The sequence below is a fragment of the Felis catus genome, chromosome B3 (assembly GCF_018350175.1).
Source record: "Felis catus isolate Fca126 chromosome B3, F.catus_Fca126_mat1.0, whole genome shotgun sequence".
NCBI classification, from domain to species: Eukaryota; Metazoa; Chordata; class Mammalia; order Carnivora; family Felidae; genus Felis; species Felis catus.
The window spans coordinates 133,314,235-133,327,673 of NC_058373.1; the positions used below are offsets into that span (position 1 = coordinate 133,314,235).

The 13,439-nt window shown below is 46.9% G+C and overlaps 1 protein-coding gene and 1 pseudogene across 1 annotated transcript in view; both read left to right on the forward strand.

Moving 5' to 3' along the window:
* Positions 1-3,351: 3,351 nt before the first annotated feature.
* Positions 3,352-6,592, forward strand: LOC101085639 (annotated as a pseudogene).
* A 3,496-nt stretch (positions 6,593-10,088) lies between these two features.
* KCNK13 (potassium two pore domain channel subfamily K member 13) overlaps positions 10,089-13,439 on the forward strand; it is a 108,534-nt gene continuing 105,183 nt past the window's right edge. The window contains exons 1-2 of the mRNA XM_011283476.4: positions 10,089-10,222; positions 10,638-11,714. Of these exons, the coding sequence (XP_011281778.2) occupies positions 11,375-11,714 (340 nt within the window). The 5' untranslated portion in view covers positions 10,089-10,222; positions 10,638-11,374. The remainder of the gene's footprint in view (positions 10,223-10,637; positions 11,715-13,439) is intronic.

The following is a 13,439-nucleotide window of genomic DNA, read 5'->3' on the forward strand; positions in this document are numbered from 1 at the left end:
TTCATGAGTTGGAGCCCTGCATTGGGCTCTCCCCTGTCTGCACTGTGCCCGCTTTGGATCCTCAGTCCCCTTCTCTTTCTGCACCCCCCCCCCCACCCCTCCCTCCTTTGCACGCACATGCTCTCTCTCAAAAATAAGTAAATATTAAAGAGTGCAGGAGTGAGGAGAGAGGATTGGCTGCATGACAGAACTTTTGGAGCAACAGAAATACTTCTATCATGATTGTGGCATTGGTTACATTTTACAAAACCCCTTGAATTTATACACCAAATTGGTAACTTTTCTTGTAAGTTACAGCTCAATAAAATGGATTTTTAAAACTCAGAGAATGCACAGTTCAGATATCCATTCATTGTATATAAATTTTACATTAAAAAAAACTAAACTGAATTCTAGTTAATAATACCTATGGCTGAAGGATTTAGGGGCAAGTACTAATGGCTGAAGTTTACTTTGAAATGCATAGAAATACGGTGTATTTATGGATACAGTTATGATAAAGCCTAGGAAATTTTAATTGTACAATTTAGGTTACCACTATAAATTTCTTGTACTTTTGGCGTGTGCTTGAAAATTTCATTAAAAAAATGTTTTGGGCTGGGTGGTTGTACCTGGGTGGCTCAGTCAGTTAAGTGTCCGATTCTTGATATCGGCTCAGGTCATGATCACAGGGTCCTGTGATTGAGCCCTGAGTCAGGCTCCGTGCTGAGCGTGGAATCTGCTTAAGAAGCTCTCTCTCCTTCTGCCCCTCTCCCCCACTTGTGCTCTCTCTAAAAAAAAAACAAAAATAAAAATGTTGTGGGAGAAAACAGATAACTTCAGGTTTCTGGCAGGGCCGAATATCTCCAGTTGAACCACCTCTTTCAGAAGTAAACAACATAAGCTCTGGGGGGGAAAAAGTCTTTAAAAACCAGCGGCTCAAGGGACTGAAAGCAGGCAGAAACTGATGGCGAGTCAACAACTGGAAGAAAGGCACCACACGAGGTGAGTTTCCTGTTTTTGTTTGTTTTTATTTATTTTTTAACCACTTTGGGCCTGAGGTCAGCTCTCAGTCTGCACCATGCAAGGCATGTAAACATCCAGTGGAAATCTATAGTCTTGCTGCCTGCAAGACCCAGAGTACAGGGCTTGGAGCAACCATAGTCTCTGAGCAGGAAGAGGGAAACAACAGAAAAGAGCCAGAGAGAGGATTCCCAAATTCTGTGTATCTGGCTGACCAAATCTCTGGCTGACCAGTAAACTGTTGATGCACAGCCAAGGCTAAAATAACTGAACCAAAACTTGAGCTATTTCCCATCGCAAGGGGAGACATTTTGCAATTGAGTTCAGCCAAGTTAACTGCCTATGTAAGAATAATTATTATTTTCAGAGGAACATAACAGAATTCAGAGTTTCTACAGCTTACCATAAATTATATATCAGTTAACAATTCTTAGCATATGATCCAAAATCAATACATAAATAAAAACACATGGCTCATTCTCAGAAGACAGGCAAAGGAGACCAACCCAGAAATTGTAGTCAAAGATTTTTAAAACGGCTAATATAATTGTGTTCGGGAGTGTAAAAAAAAAAAAAAAAAAAAAAGTTGAATGAAAAGATAGCAAATCTCAGCAGAGTGATCATTTTTAGAGAATTGGATGGAAACTTTAGAACTGGAAACTATCATATCTGTGTAGTGGGGGGAGGGGAGCGGTTCCCCCCTGTGCGCTCACATGACTACCACACTCAAAACACTTGTGCTCAGCAGATGTGTGCAGGTGTTTCCCATGTCAAGCAATTCTGAGATGCCAGCCAGGTGTCCTCCGGCTGAAATTCTGACGCTGTCTACTGGACGTGCCATTGGATCTCACAGGGACAGAGCTCAGTCCCACAAGGCTGCCCACCCCCCTTCCAATGCCAGGTGCAAGTCTAGGTTGTCAACTGTACTTCTGGCTCCTCTGTCCTCTGTTATAAATCTGAGGTTCCCATTACCCTTCCTCAGGTTTAATTAATTTTCCAGAGCAGCTCACAGGGCTCAAGGGAACACTTCCTGCAAGTTTGTTAAAGGAATGATAAAGGACACAGGTGCACAGCCAGGTGAAGCCGTATCTAGGGTGAGATCTGGAAGGGTCCTGAGCACAGGAGTACCTGTCCCTGTGCAGTTTGGGTGCATCACCCTCCCTGTGTGATGTGTTCGCCAACCTGGAAGCTCCCCAAACCCTGGACTATTGGGGTTTTATGGAGGCTGCCTCACAGAGGCACGATCAATCATAAATTCCATTTCCAGCCCCACTCCCCCACCCTGTAGAATGGCGGGGGTGGGGGGGTGCAGTGCTGAAAGTTCCAAGTTTCTAATCACAGTTTGGTCTTTCTGGTGACCAGCCCCAGTCCACGAACCCACCCAGAGCCACCCCATTAGAACATAAGATGTTCCTACTGTCGTGACCACTTAGGAATTTACAAGGGTTTCAGGAACTGGGGGCATGAACCAATCTGTGCATTTTCTGTTTTCTCACAATCTGAAATTAAAAGTTTCAGTAGATGGGCTTAAAAGCAGAATGGAGATGACAGAGGGGTCAGGGAACTTGAAGACAGAAATTGCCCAATCTGAAGAACCAAAAAAATAAAAGCTGAAAATCGGGGGCGGGTGGGAATTAGACACTTGTGGGATAACATCTAACGGTTTAACTTCGATGGGGCTGGAATCCTAGGAGATGAAGTATGGGGCAGAGAAGCTATTTAAAGCAATAATGGCTAAAAATTTGGTGAGACACAAATGTACAGATTCAAGAAGTTCAGTGCATAAGCAACAAGGTAACACACAGAAAACCCCACTGGGTGCCTCCTACTGAAACTAGTGAAGACAAACAAAGACAAAATCTTGAAAGCAGCCAGCAGGAACAGGAACAGTGACCTGACAGCTGAGCTCTCCTCAGGCACAGGAGGCCAGAAGACAACATGAAATGTTTCCAACGCGCAGAAGGAAAGGTAACGTCGGCAATGTATATCCTATCCAGAGGAAATATCCTTCAGGAATGAAGACAAACAACCACATTATCAGATGAAAGAAAATTAAGAGAATTAGCAGACCTGCACTGCAAGAAATGCTATGGTTCATTCTCCAGGCTGAAGGAAGAACATACCATAGAGAAGCTCAAGTATTCAGGAGTGACGGAAAATCATCAGAAAGAACAAATATCAGGGCGCCTGGGTGGCTTAGTCGGTTAAGCGGCGGGCTTGGGCTCAGGTCATGATCTCACTATTGGAGAGTTCGAGCCCCGCCTTGGGCTCTGTGCTGACAGCTCGGAGCCTGGAACCTGCTTCGGATTCTGTGTCTCCCTGTCTCCCTGCCCCTCCCCTCCTCCCAATCTCTCTTAAAAATAAAAAACATTAAAAAAAGAAAAGAGCAAATATCTGCACAAATATAAAAGACTTTTTTTTCCTCTTAAGAAATCTATATTGAGGAGGCAGGCTGGGCCTCACACTAGGTGGGTCTGCCCCCGGTGAGTGCGCTCCGCATCCCCTTTCTCTCCCCTGTGCAGCTGCAGCACTGGCCTTGTGGGACCACAGTTTCAGCTTCCAAAGATACTCTGACCACTCTCCCCCCTCCCCCACCCCGCCCCGCTATACCAGCCAGAGGACAGGAAGCTTCTTTAAATCAATGCTGATTGCAGAAACCGAGGGTCACTCCATTGCAGATGGAAGTTGGAAGCTTCAGAAAGATCTAGAAGAGGTGAAGGTACTGCTGAAAAAGGCCACTAGAAAAAGAGTACGTGCTACCCTTACAACTGAAAAATCCAAGATTGAGAAAGAAACCAAGAAGATGATGCAGTAGGAATCAGAGAAAAGCAGAACTTCTTGACAATGGAAAGCCAGCTGCCGTGGTTGCTCCCATTATAACGGGATATACGGTGAAAATCGGCAATGACTGATGAGATCGGGCAGATAAGGTAATGTAGATTTTCACAGACGTCACCCGAGTTCACCAGCTCATCACTGAGAATGTGCAGGTGCATTTCACAGAGAGGTCATTTGATCTTTTGGTAAAGAATCTAAATGAGAAGAGTTACTCCATGACTGAATAATCTCTTGAAACCCATCTCTGTGGAAGGTGCTTCAAAAAAAGTCAAGACTGTACAGTCCTCACCTTCTGTATAAAGAAAGCACAAAGCATGCAGTGGGCCTACTTGACTCGGGCTGAGAAAGGACACAAAGAAAAAGAAAAGCCCTCCTGTGACACTGAAACAGATCCTGGTGAGGGACTGATGAACATTCTCCAGAAAATGTATGAAGATGGAGATGGGTAGAATCAAGAGAGAAGCACGCCAAAGGAGGCACTGAATTTTGAGCCTTTAAAGTCCTCTTGGAAACTATGATATGGAAATACTGATGTTTCCAATAAGGCACTGCTGGTGAGCTGCACAGAGGATTTATTTAAATAAAATATGCTTATTAAACACTTCCTCCAAAGATGGTTTCCTTGGTAATCTGGGTATTTTGTTCAAGGACAATATTGCACTCTTGGTGAGAAATGTAAAAACTGCAAGTCTTGTCTAACGATAAAGCCACATTGTGTGTATTTTTTGTTCAGCTAGGAGGTAGAAAACAAGTTATTGTTTGCCTATAAATTCCTGACATCAATTTCGACCAATGTAAGAATGAATAAATATAAAATCTGAATTTTTGCATAAAAATGTATATTGCTATTTAAGCAAAAAATTGTATTGTGAGGTTTTAGCATATGGAGATGTGATTTGAATAACAACCACAGTAAACGTTGGGAAGAGGGTGGGATATGAACCTGTACAGTTGCAAGGTTTCTATATCTTACACTAAGTTGTACAATAGTAACTCTTAGAGGACCAAGAAAAGCTACTTCCTAGAGTAAACACTTAAAAATAATGCCAAGGCATAGAGCTAAAAAGTCAAGAGATAAAATGGAATTCTAAAAAATATTCAGTTAATCCAAAAGAAGATGGGAAAGGAGGATCAAAAACCAGTGGGGACAAACAAAACTAATAGTAAATGGTAGACTTGAATCCAGTCCCATAAATCACTACATTAATATAAATGGGCTCAACCTATGTTGTCTAAGATGATAGCCACTACCCACATGTAATATTTCAACTTAAATTATTAACATTAAAAATGTAGTTCCTCAGTGGCACTCAAATGCTCAATAGTCACCACCATATCAGACTGCTATATTGAACAGCACAAATATTTACAAAATATTTCCATCATTACAGAAATTCTTTTGAACATCATTGATCTAATCAATCCAGTTCAAAAGTGTAGATTGTCAGACCTAACCAAAAATAAAACCAGACCAATCAAACAAACCTCAACGATATGCTGTTCACAACTAATCCACTTTAAATACATAAAGAAACAGGATAAAAGTAAATGGAAAAGATACCACACAAATGCTAAGTACAAAAAGCCTGTGGTGACAGATTAACATCAGATAAAGTAAACTTGAATGTAAAGGGTATTACTAGAGATAGAGACATTTCATAAAAATAAAAGGGTTACTATATTGGTAAGATGTGATAATTATAAATGCTTATACTTAATAACAGAGCTTCAAAGTATATAAAATAAAAAACTGGCATAATTAGAGGGAGAAATAGACAATTCCACAATCATGGGTTGGTGATTTTAATACTCGTCTCTCACCAATCAATAGAATAACTAGAACAAACATCAGTAAAGACTGAAGATCTGATAAACACTGTCAACTACCTAGACCTAATTGACATTTATAGAATCTACACTATACCCAACAACTATAGAATACATATTCTTTTCAAGTGCATATGGTATGTTCACTAAGGTAGATCATATGTTGGACCATAAAACAATAAGTTTAGAAAGATTAAAACGTTGAATATGATTCTTTGACCACAGTGAAAATATTAGAAATAAATGATTTGTCTTAAAAAAAAAAAACACACCCAGATATTTGGAAATTAAGCAACACACTTCTAAATAACTCATGGGTCAAAGAAGAAATATTAGAAAATATTTTGAACAAATTTATATGAAAATACAGCATACCAAAAAATTTAGGGTGCAGCTAGCACAGGGCTAACAGGAAAATATAACTTTAAAATGCTAATATTACAAAAGAGGAAAGATCTAAAATCAGTGACTTAAGCATCTACCATAAGAAGCTAGGAAAAAGTAGCAAAGTGAACCCAGAACAAGTAGAAGAGTGAAAATAAGAGTAGGAACCCCAAGTGGAAGTTATCCCAGAAATGCAAGCTTGGCTTAACATTAGAAAATTAATGAAATTACACATTAACAGAATAAAGAAGACTATATGATCATTGCAAAAGATGCAGAGAAAACATTGGGCAAAATTCAGCCCTCACTTATGATTAAAAAAAAACAAAAACTCCCAGAAAACTAGAAATAAAAGGAAACTTAACCTGATAAAGAATATCTGTGAAAAACCCACAGTTAACATTCTATTTAACAGTGAAAAACTGAAGGCGTTCCCTTAAGATCATGAACAAGATAAGGGTATCTCCTTCCACCTCTCTTCACCATTATACTTAGGTCCTAACCATTGCAGTAAGACAAGAAAAATAAATCTCAGAAAAGAAGAAGCAAAACTCTATTTCTTTTTTTTTTTTAACGTTTATTTATTTTTGGGACAGAGAGAGACAGAGCATGAACGGGGGAGGGGCAGAGAGAGAGGGAGACACAGAATCGGAAACAGGCTCCAGGCTCTGAGCCATCAGCCCAGAGCCTGACGCGGGGCTCAAACTCACGGACCGCGAGATCGTGACCTGGCTGAAGTCGGACGCTTAACCGACTGCACCACCCAGGCGCCCCGCAAAACTCTATTTCAAATGGCATGATTATATGGAAAATCCTAAAGGAATTAACTATAAGTGAATTCACTAAGGTTGCAGGAACCAAGTTAATTTGCATTAAATGTTTATATACTACAGCAGACAGCTGGAAAATGAAATCTTGGTATTTATGATAGCATGAAAACACCTAAAATACTTTACAGTGAATTTACAAAAAGTGTGCAAGAGGGGCGCCTGGGTGGCGCAGTCGGTTAAGCATCCGACTTCAGCCAGGTCACGATCTCGCGGTCCGTGAGTTCGAGCCCCGCGTCGGGCTCTGGGCTGATGGCTCAGAGCCTGGAGCCTGTTTCCGTTTCTGTGTCTCCCTCTCTCTCTGCCCCTCGCCCGTTCATGCTCTGTCTCTCTCTGTCCCAAAAATAAATAAACGTTGAAAAAAAAAAAAAGTGTGCAAGACTTCTACATGAAAACTACCCAAAAGACTGAAGTAAATAGAGGAATAAACCTCATTCATTAATTAAAAGGTCAGTACTCCCCAGGATAGTTTCAACACAATTCTAATGAAGATCCCACAAGGCTTTTTCTGATGAAATTAAGAAGCTGGTTCTATAATTTTTACAAAAATGTAGAGGTCTTGTAATATCCGAAGAAAATCTTAATAAAGAACACAGTTGGAGGGTTCACACTTCCTGACTTTATGACCTACTGTAAAGCTACAAGCAATCTAAATACTGTAGCATTAGCATAAAGAGGGATGAAAAATGAACAAGATGCAGATTTCTGAAATAAATTCACACTTGTTTTTTTTTCAGCAAATGGCACTGAATAACTGGATATCCATATAGATAGAATGAACCTTAATTCTTGCCTCACACAATATAGAAACAAAATGGATCATAATCTGATTATAAAAGCTAAAACTATAATATTTCTGGGAGGAAAAATCCATGAAACCTATACACCCTTGAGGGAAGTGATGATTTCTTAATATAAAAAGAGCACCAAACATAAAAGAAATGATTGATAAATTGGATTCCACCAAAATTAAAAACATACCATCAGAAAACATCATTAAGGAAATAAACAGGCAAGCCATGGACTGACAAAATATTTGCAAGATGGGTATCTGAGGAGCGCCTGGGTGGCTCAGTGGGTTGACCAGGTCTTAATCTTAGGGTCTTGAGTTCAAGACCCATGTTGGGCTCCTCACTGGATGTGAGGCTACTAAAAAAAAAAAAAAGGTATCTGAGAAAAGACTGATCTCCTACATATATATAAGGAATCCCTACACCTCAATAATAAAAAAGAGAAATCAATTTTTAAACAGATATTCAACAGATAACGTACAATATTTCAAGAAATATTTTCAGCATTAATATTCAACAGATAATTTACAAAGGCAGATATGCAAATGGCCATAAACACATTAAGAGAGCAGGCAAATGCAAATTACACCACAATGAGAGAGCACCGCACACCCACCAGTATGTTTAAAATCACAATGACTGATCCTGCCAAATGTTTACAAGGATATGGAACATATGGAACTATTGTGCATTGTTGGTTAGTACAGCTACTTTGGAAAAATGTTAAGGAGTTTCATATAAAACGACACACCTCCCCTATGACCCAGCAGTTCCACTCCTAGGTATTTACCTAAGAGATACAAAAATGGATCCACAAAAATTTGTACCAGAATGTTCCTAACAGTTTTAGGATAGCCAAGAAATTCTAATAGCCCCGGTTTCTATCAATAGGGGTATGAATATTCAAACAATAAAAATATTAGCAAGAAAAAGGAATAAATGACCGAGACATATATCATGGGGAGATCTCAAAAATAATAATAATAATGCTTTACGTAAATGTATGGAAAGGTAGGATTCCATTTATAAATTTTCTTTTAATGTTTATTCATTTTTGAGAGACCGAGAGAGAGCATGAGCGGGGAAGGGGCAGAGAGAAAGGGAGACACAGAATCCAAGGCAGGCTCCAAGCTCTGAGCTGTCAGCACAGAGCCCGACGCGGGGCTCGAGCTCACGAACTGTCCAAAGTCGGACGCTCAACAGACTGAGCCACCCAGGCACCCCGGTAGGATTCCATTTATATGAAGATCTAGAACAAGCAAAACTGAGTTCCGTGAAGGCAAAACCAGTCCATGGTAGGGGAAAAAAAAAAAAAAAAAAAAAAGAACAGTGATTTCTTCTGGAGGAATGTGGGTGGGGATTTGCTGAGAAAGAGCATATGGGGAACACTGACCTGTTGGTGACACTTGGTTGATAGGTTGGATAGACAGCTGTTTAATTTGAGCAGGTGTATGCATTTGTCAGAACTCATCTAACAGTACACTTAAGATCTGTGCATTTCACTGTATGTAAGTTTTACCCCACGAGAAAAAAAAAAATCTGTAAATATTGAACTCTCCTTAATGATATGTAGGGAAAGGTATTGGCCAGCGTGGGGAGGTGGTTGCACGGACGTCTACAACTTACTTTGAAATGCATCCGAACGAGGTGGGTTGAAGGATAGAAAGAGGAATGGATAAATGATAAATCAAGTATAGTAAAACGTTCATTGTAAGAATCTAGGTGGTGGGTATATAAAAATCCTTTCAACCTTATGTTTGAAATTTTTCATAGTAAAATAGGGAGGGGAGTAATTGCCGGACTTTACACCTGGTTGTATACATGTCTCCATACTCACTACCACCTAAAGCTCTTGCCCCCAATAAGTTAAATAAAACAGGGGCATTCAGGAGTCGGTAACGGAACTGAGGGGATGGCAGATGTATTGGAATCCGGAGCTCTGTGTTTATTCTCTGCTCCTGGAGAGTTTAAGTGGGTGATGGGCGGGCTCTGAGCTTGGGACTACTTTCTCGGGAGGCAGGGAACTTCTACTTAGTTCGAAGATGCCCACGCGTCCATTGCTCTCTGTATCCGTATTCACTCCCACATGCCAAGGGCTGGTGTTTCCGGAGGGGCAGTGTGTGGCTGAGTACACAGGTGTGGGCGAGACGTGTCTGGAGGAGACGGAGCGCCCCCTTCTGGCCCAAAAGGGGCCCACTCAAGCCCGCAAAGCACCCAACGTACCTCTTCAGCACCCACTCCCCGGATCTGCGCGCCCGGGGTGGGAGCGCTGCAGCCCCCGGGTGGGTGGGCCCGCCCAGAGCCCGCACCTGCGGTCGGAGACCAGGGAAGGGAGAGGCCCGGCGCGGCCGGGAGGCGGAGGCCGGGGTGGAGACGCTGCCGCCCGCAGCCGCGTGGCTCCACCTGTTGCAGCGTCGGAGCGAGCCAGCCAGGCAGGGCAGTGCCCGGCGTGGACCTCTGCTCCCAGCGCCGTTCTGTAGAGCAGAGCCGCGCCGAAGAGGGGACCTGAGGACAGTCCCGACAGAGCGGCGCGGAGGGGGCTCTCCCCGGGAGGTGAGAGTCCAGCGCAGAGGCTGCGCCGGCGTCCCCTGAAAGGCGAGGTCTCGGGGAGGGAGCCCCTGGCCGGTTTGCTGGGGAGCCTCGCCGCTGCTCTGCATGGGGTGGGGGGAGAACGCTCTGCGCTGCGCCCCGGCAGCACAAAATCTCTGGCGCTCACTGAGGCGGCCAAGGCCGGATGGAGAGGATGGAACTCTCCAGCCCCCGGTCCTCGGCCCCCTCTCCGGGAGCTGGGGCTGGCTAGGGACGCGCGCTTCACACCGGCGGAGCGGACACGTGGAATCGGAAGACGCCCCCGCGCCGTACCCAAGGGCGCATGGCTCGGGCAAGGAGAGGGAGGCTGCCCGGGGGAGATGCCCCTAACTTCCCTGGTCCGCTCATTCCAACCTCCCTTTCTGGTCTCCTCCTCCAGCCCGTCCGCCCGCCGGATGCCGCGCAGCGTGGGGGCCCGGCGCGGCGTAGGAACCCGTAGACCTCGCTCCGCGCAGTCCCTGGGGGTGCGCCCGCCGGGAACCTGCTCCGGTCTCTAAGCCCCGGCAGCCGGTGGGTAACTACCCAGAGGCCTGAGTCCCCGCGCCACGCAGCGACTGGCACGCAGCACCACGGATCCATCTGGGGAGGCACCACCGGCGCCGGCACACTGACACCCCGCGCCCTGGCCGTCGGCGGCTTGAGAAGCGATGGTTGAAGCGACGGAGACCGCCGGCCCCGAGACCTTCGCCTCGGGAGAAATGCAAGTCCGCCCCAACTTGCGCTGAGGACGCGCCACGCCCCCTCCCCAATCCGAGCCGAGCTGGGCGCGCGTCGGGTGGAAACAGCGCCCGCGTCCTCGTGCCAAGAAGAAGCGGACTGTGCCCCGGGTCATTCGGACCTTGAGCGTTTAGAACTCCAAGGCGTGTGGGGACGGAGGCGACAAAGCGGATTTGAAACCAGGAGTCGAGGCGGACGTGGGGAGCTGGTGCAGCAGCAGCGGCCGACGAGGCGGCGGCCTGGGGAGCCGCGCGGCCTGGGGGAGCGCCCAGCGGTCATGGGCGAGCCGGCCGTCGGGCGTCCGGGGGCGGGCTGAGCCGCGAGCTCCCGGGCGGCCCGGGCGAGAGTCGGCCCGCGGCCACGGCCGCCCAGCGCGGGACTGCCCCCGGGGGCCCGGCCATGGCCGGCCGGGGTTGCGGCTGCAGCTGCGGCCCGGGCCACCTGAACGAGGACAACGCGCGCTTCCTGCTGCTCGCCGCGCTCATCGTGCTCTACCTGCTGGGCGGCGCCGCCGTCTTCTCGGCGCTGGAGCTGGCGCACGAGCGCCAGGCCAAGCAGCGCTGGGAGGAGCGCCTGGCCAACTTCAGCCGCCGCCACAACCTGAGCCGCGAGGAGCTGCGCGGCTTCCTCCGCCACTACGAGGAGGCCACCGAGGCCGGCATCCGCGTGGACAGCGCCCGGCCGCGCTGGGACTTCACCGGCGCCTTCTACTTCGTGGGCACCGTCGTGTCCACCATAGGTAAGTGGGCGTCGCTGGGGGGCGGAGGGGCGGCCGGCCCCGCTGGCATTTTCCCGGCTGGCCGCTTCGCGGTCTTGGCGTCTTCCGCCTCCGCGCTCAGCCCGGCTGCACAGATGTGAGCTGTTGCCTGATCAACAGGTGGTGTTGCCTCCCCGCTTCTCCGAATGTGCTCCCCAGAGCACCTGCAGCCGCATCACCTGGGAGATGGTTAGAAATGCGGTCTCAGCCCCTCCCCAGACCTCCTGAGTCGGGGCCTGCTTGTTAGCCCAGTTCGCGGGGTGGGGGAGGTTGAATGATTCTTGAATTGCTCTGAAGGGGTTTCAGCCTAGGTGAGGAGACAGAGCTTGAGTCCCTGTGACTTTAGGGGGAAAGCTTACAAATCGGAACAGGAACCTAGCAACATGTATTGCCTGAGGACTCTGCGTGAGGCAAGGGTTAGTTGGGGGGGGGGGCACGAAATTAAAAAGATTGTCCGTGGCTTCACACTTACAGAGAGAAGAATGGGACTGACTACCAAATGGGAACCAGGGAGGCAAAAGTGCTAATGAGGATGGGAAGGAAGGGGGCGGGGTGACCTTCGGGTTGAACCAGTTAGTGTTAGGTATGGTTTGGAGACTGAAGCGTTTTTGCACTCTAGAGGAGAAGAGAATTGCATTCGGGGGTTGCCCCATGAGCTACCTGATCTATATGGAGTAGTGGAAGGAAGGTCTCCTGGCTACAGGCATGAAGGGGGACCTTTACTGCCAAACTGAGGAGCTAGAACTTATCTAGAGGCAATTGGGAGCCATTGAGAGTTTTTGAGCAAGAGTGTGACAGGGCTATGGTCGGTTATGCCTTTATTCTCAGCAGAAGGAAAACGTTGGGCGTCTTTGTCCCGCATCTCTGAAGACTCTTCACCTTTGAAGCATAATCGAGCGCGAAAGGGGTTGGGGAAGATGGTATCGAAATTCTGAGGAACGGAGGGAGCTGAAGCGGATGAGGGGCTTTGAAAAATGACCCGCAAAGGTGGTAGCCGCCAGCCGCCAGAGCCTGGGGAACAGCAGCAGGGTGCGTCGAGTGCTCTGTGGCTCTGGACCCTGTGCCGGGGAGGAGAGCTTGTCAGTGAGGCGGGGTGATAAGGCAAACTTGCTGGGAGCTCCCACGCATGGTTGTCTTAGGTCGATGTTCTGCCAGGAGCGGGAGCACAAAGTATAACAGATCAGCCTCAGCCCTGATGAGTCCAGAAAGATTTCCCAGGGTTAGTCTAGAAAAGCCCAGGGTTTCAGCTGGGGAGTAGGAGGCAGGCCGGGGAGGATTGGCAGGGTGAGGGACACACGGGTTCTCTCTGAAGCACTTTGTGCTACACTGTCCCGCTCATAATCCCAGGCCCCTTCCACACCGGGCCCCTGCCCATCAGCAAGGCCGTATGACACGACAGCTACAGGGTAGCAAGACATAACTCTGGTAGCATTCTCTGTGATGATTAAAACACGTGCCCCCAGGGCGGGGGGCGGGGGGGCGGATAGAGAGTGCAAGTCTTCACGGCTCTCTGTCCCAGCCCACAATCTCTGCCGGGCTCTTGTCGCAGAATTCCCTAAATCCCCCAGTGTGTCAACTCCTTTGTCTCTGAAGATGGTTCCAGAATTTCTGCGTAGAGAGAGAGGACTTGGCGTGAACAAGCCGGCTGAGAAGTATTACTGTGGAGCTGACCTTGACTCTGTGTCCGCATAGCTAGTGCGGTGTTTT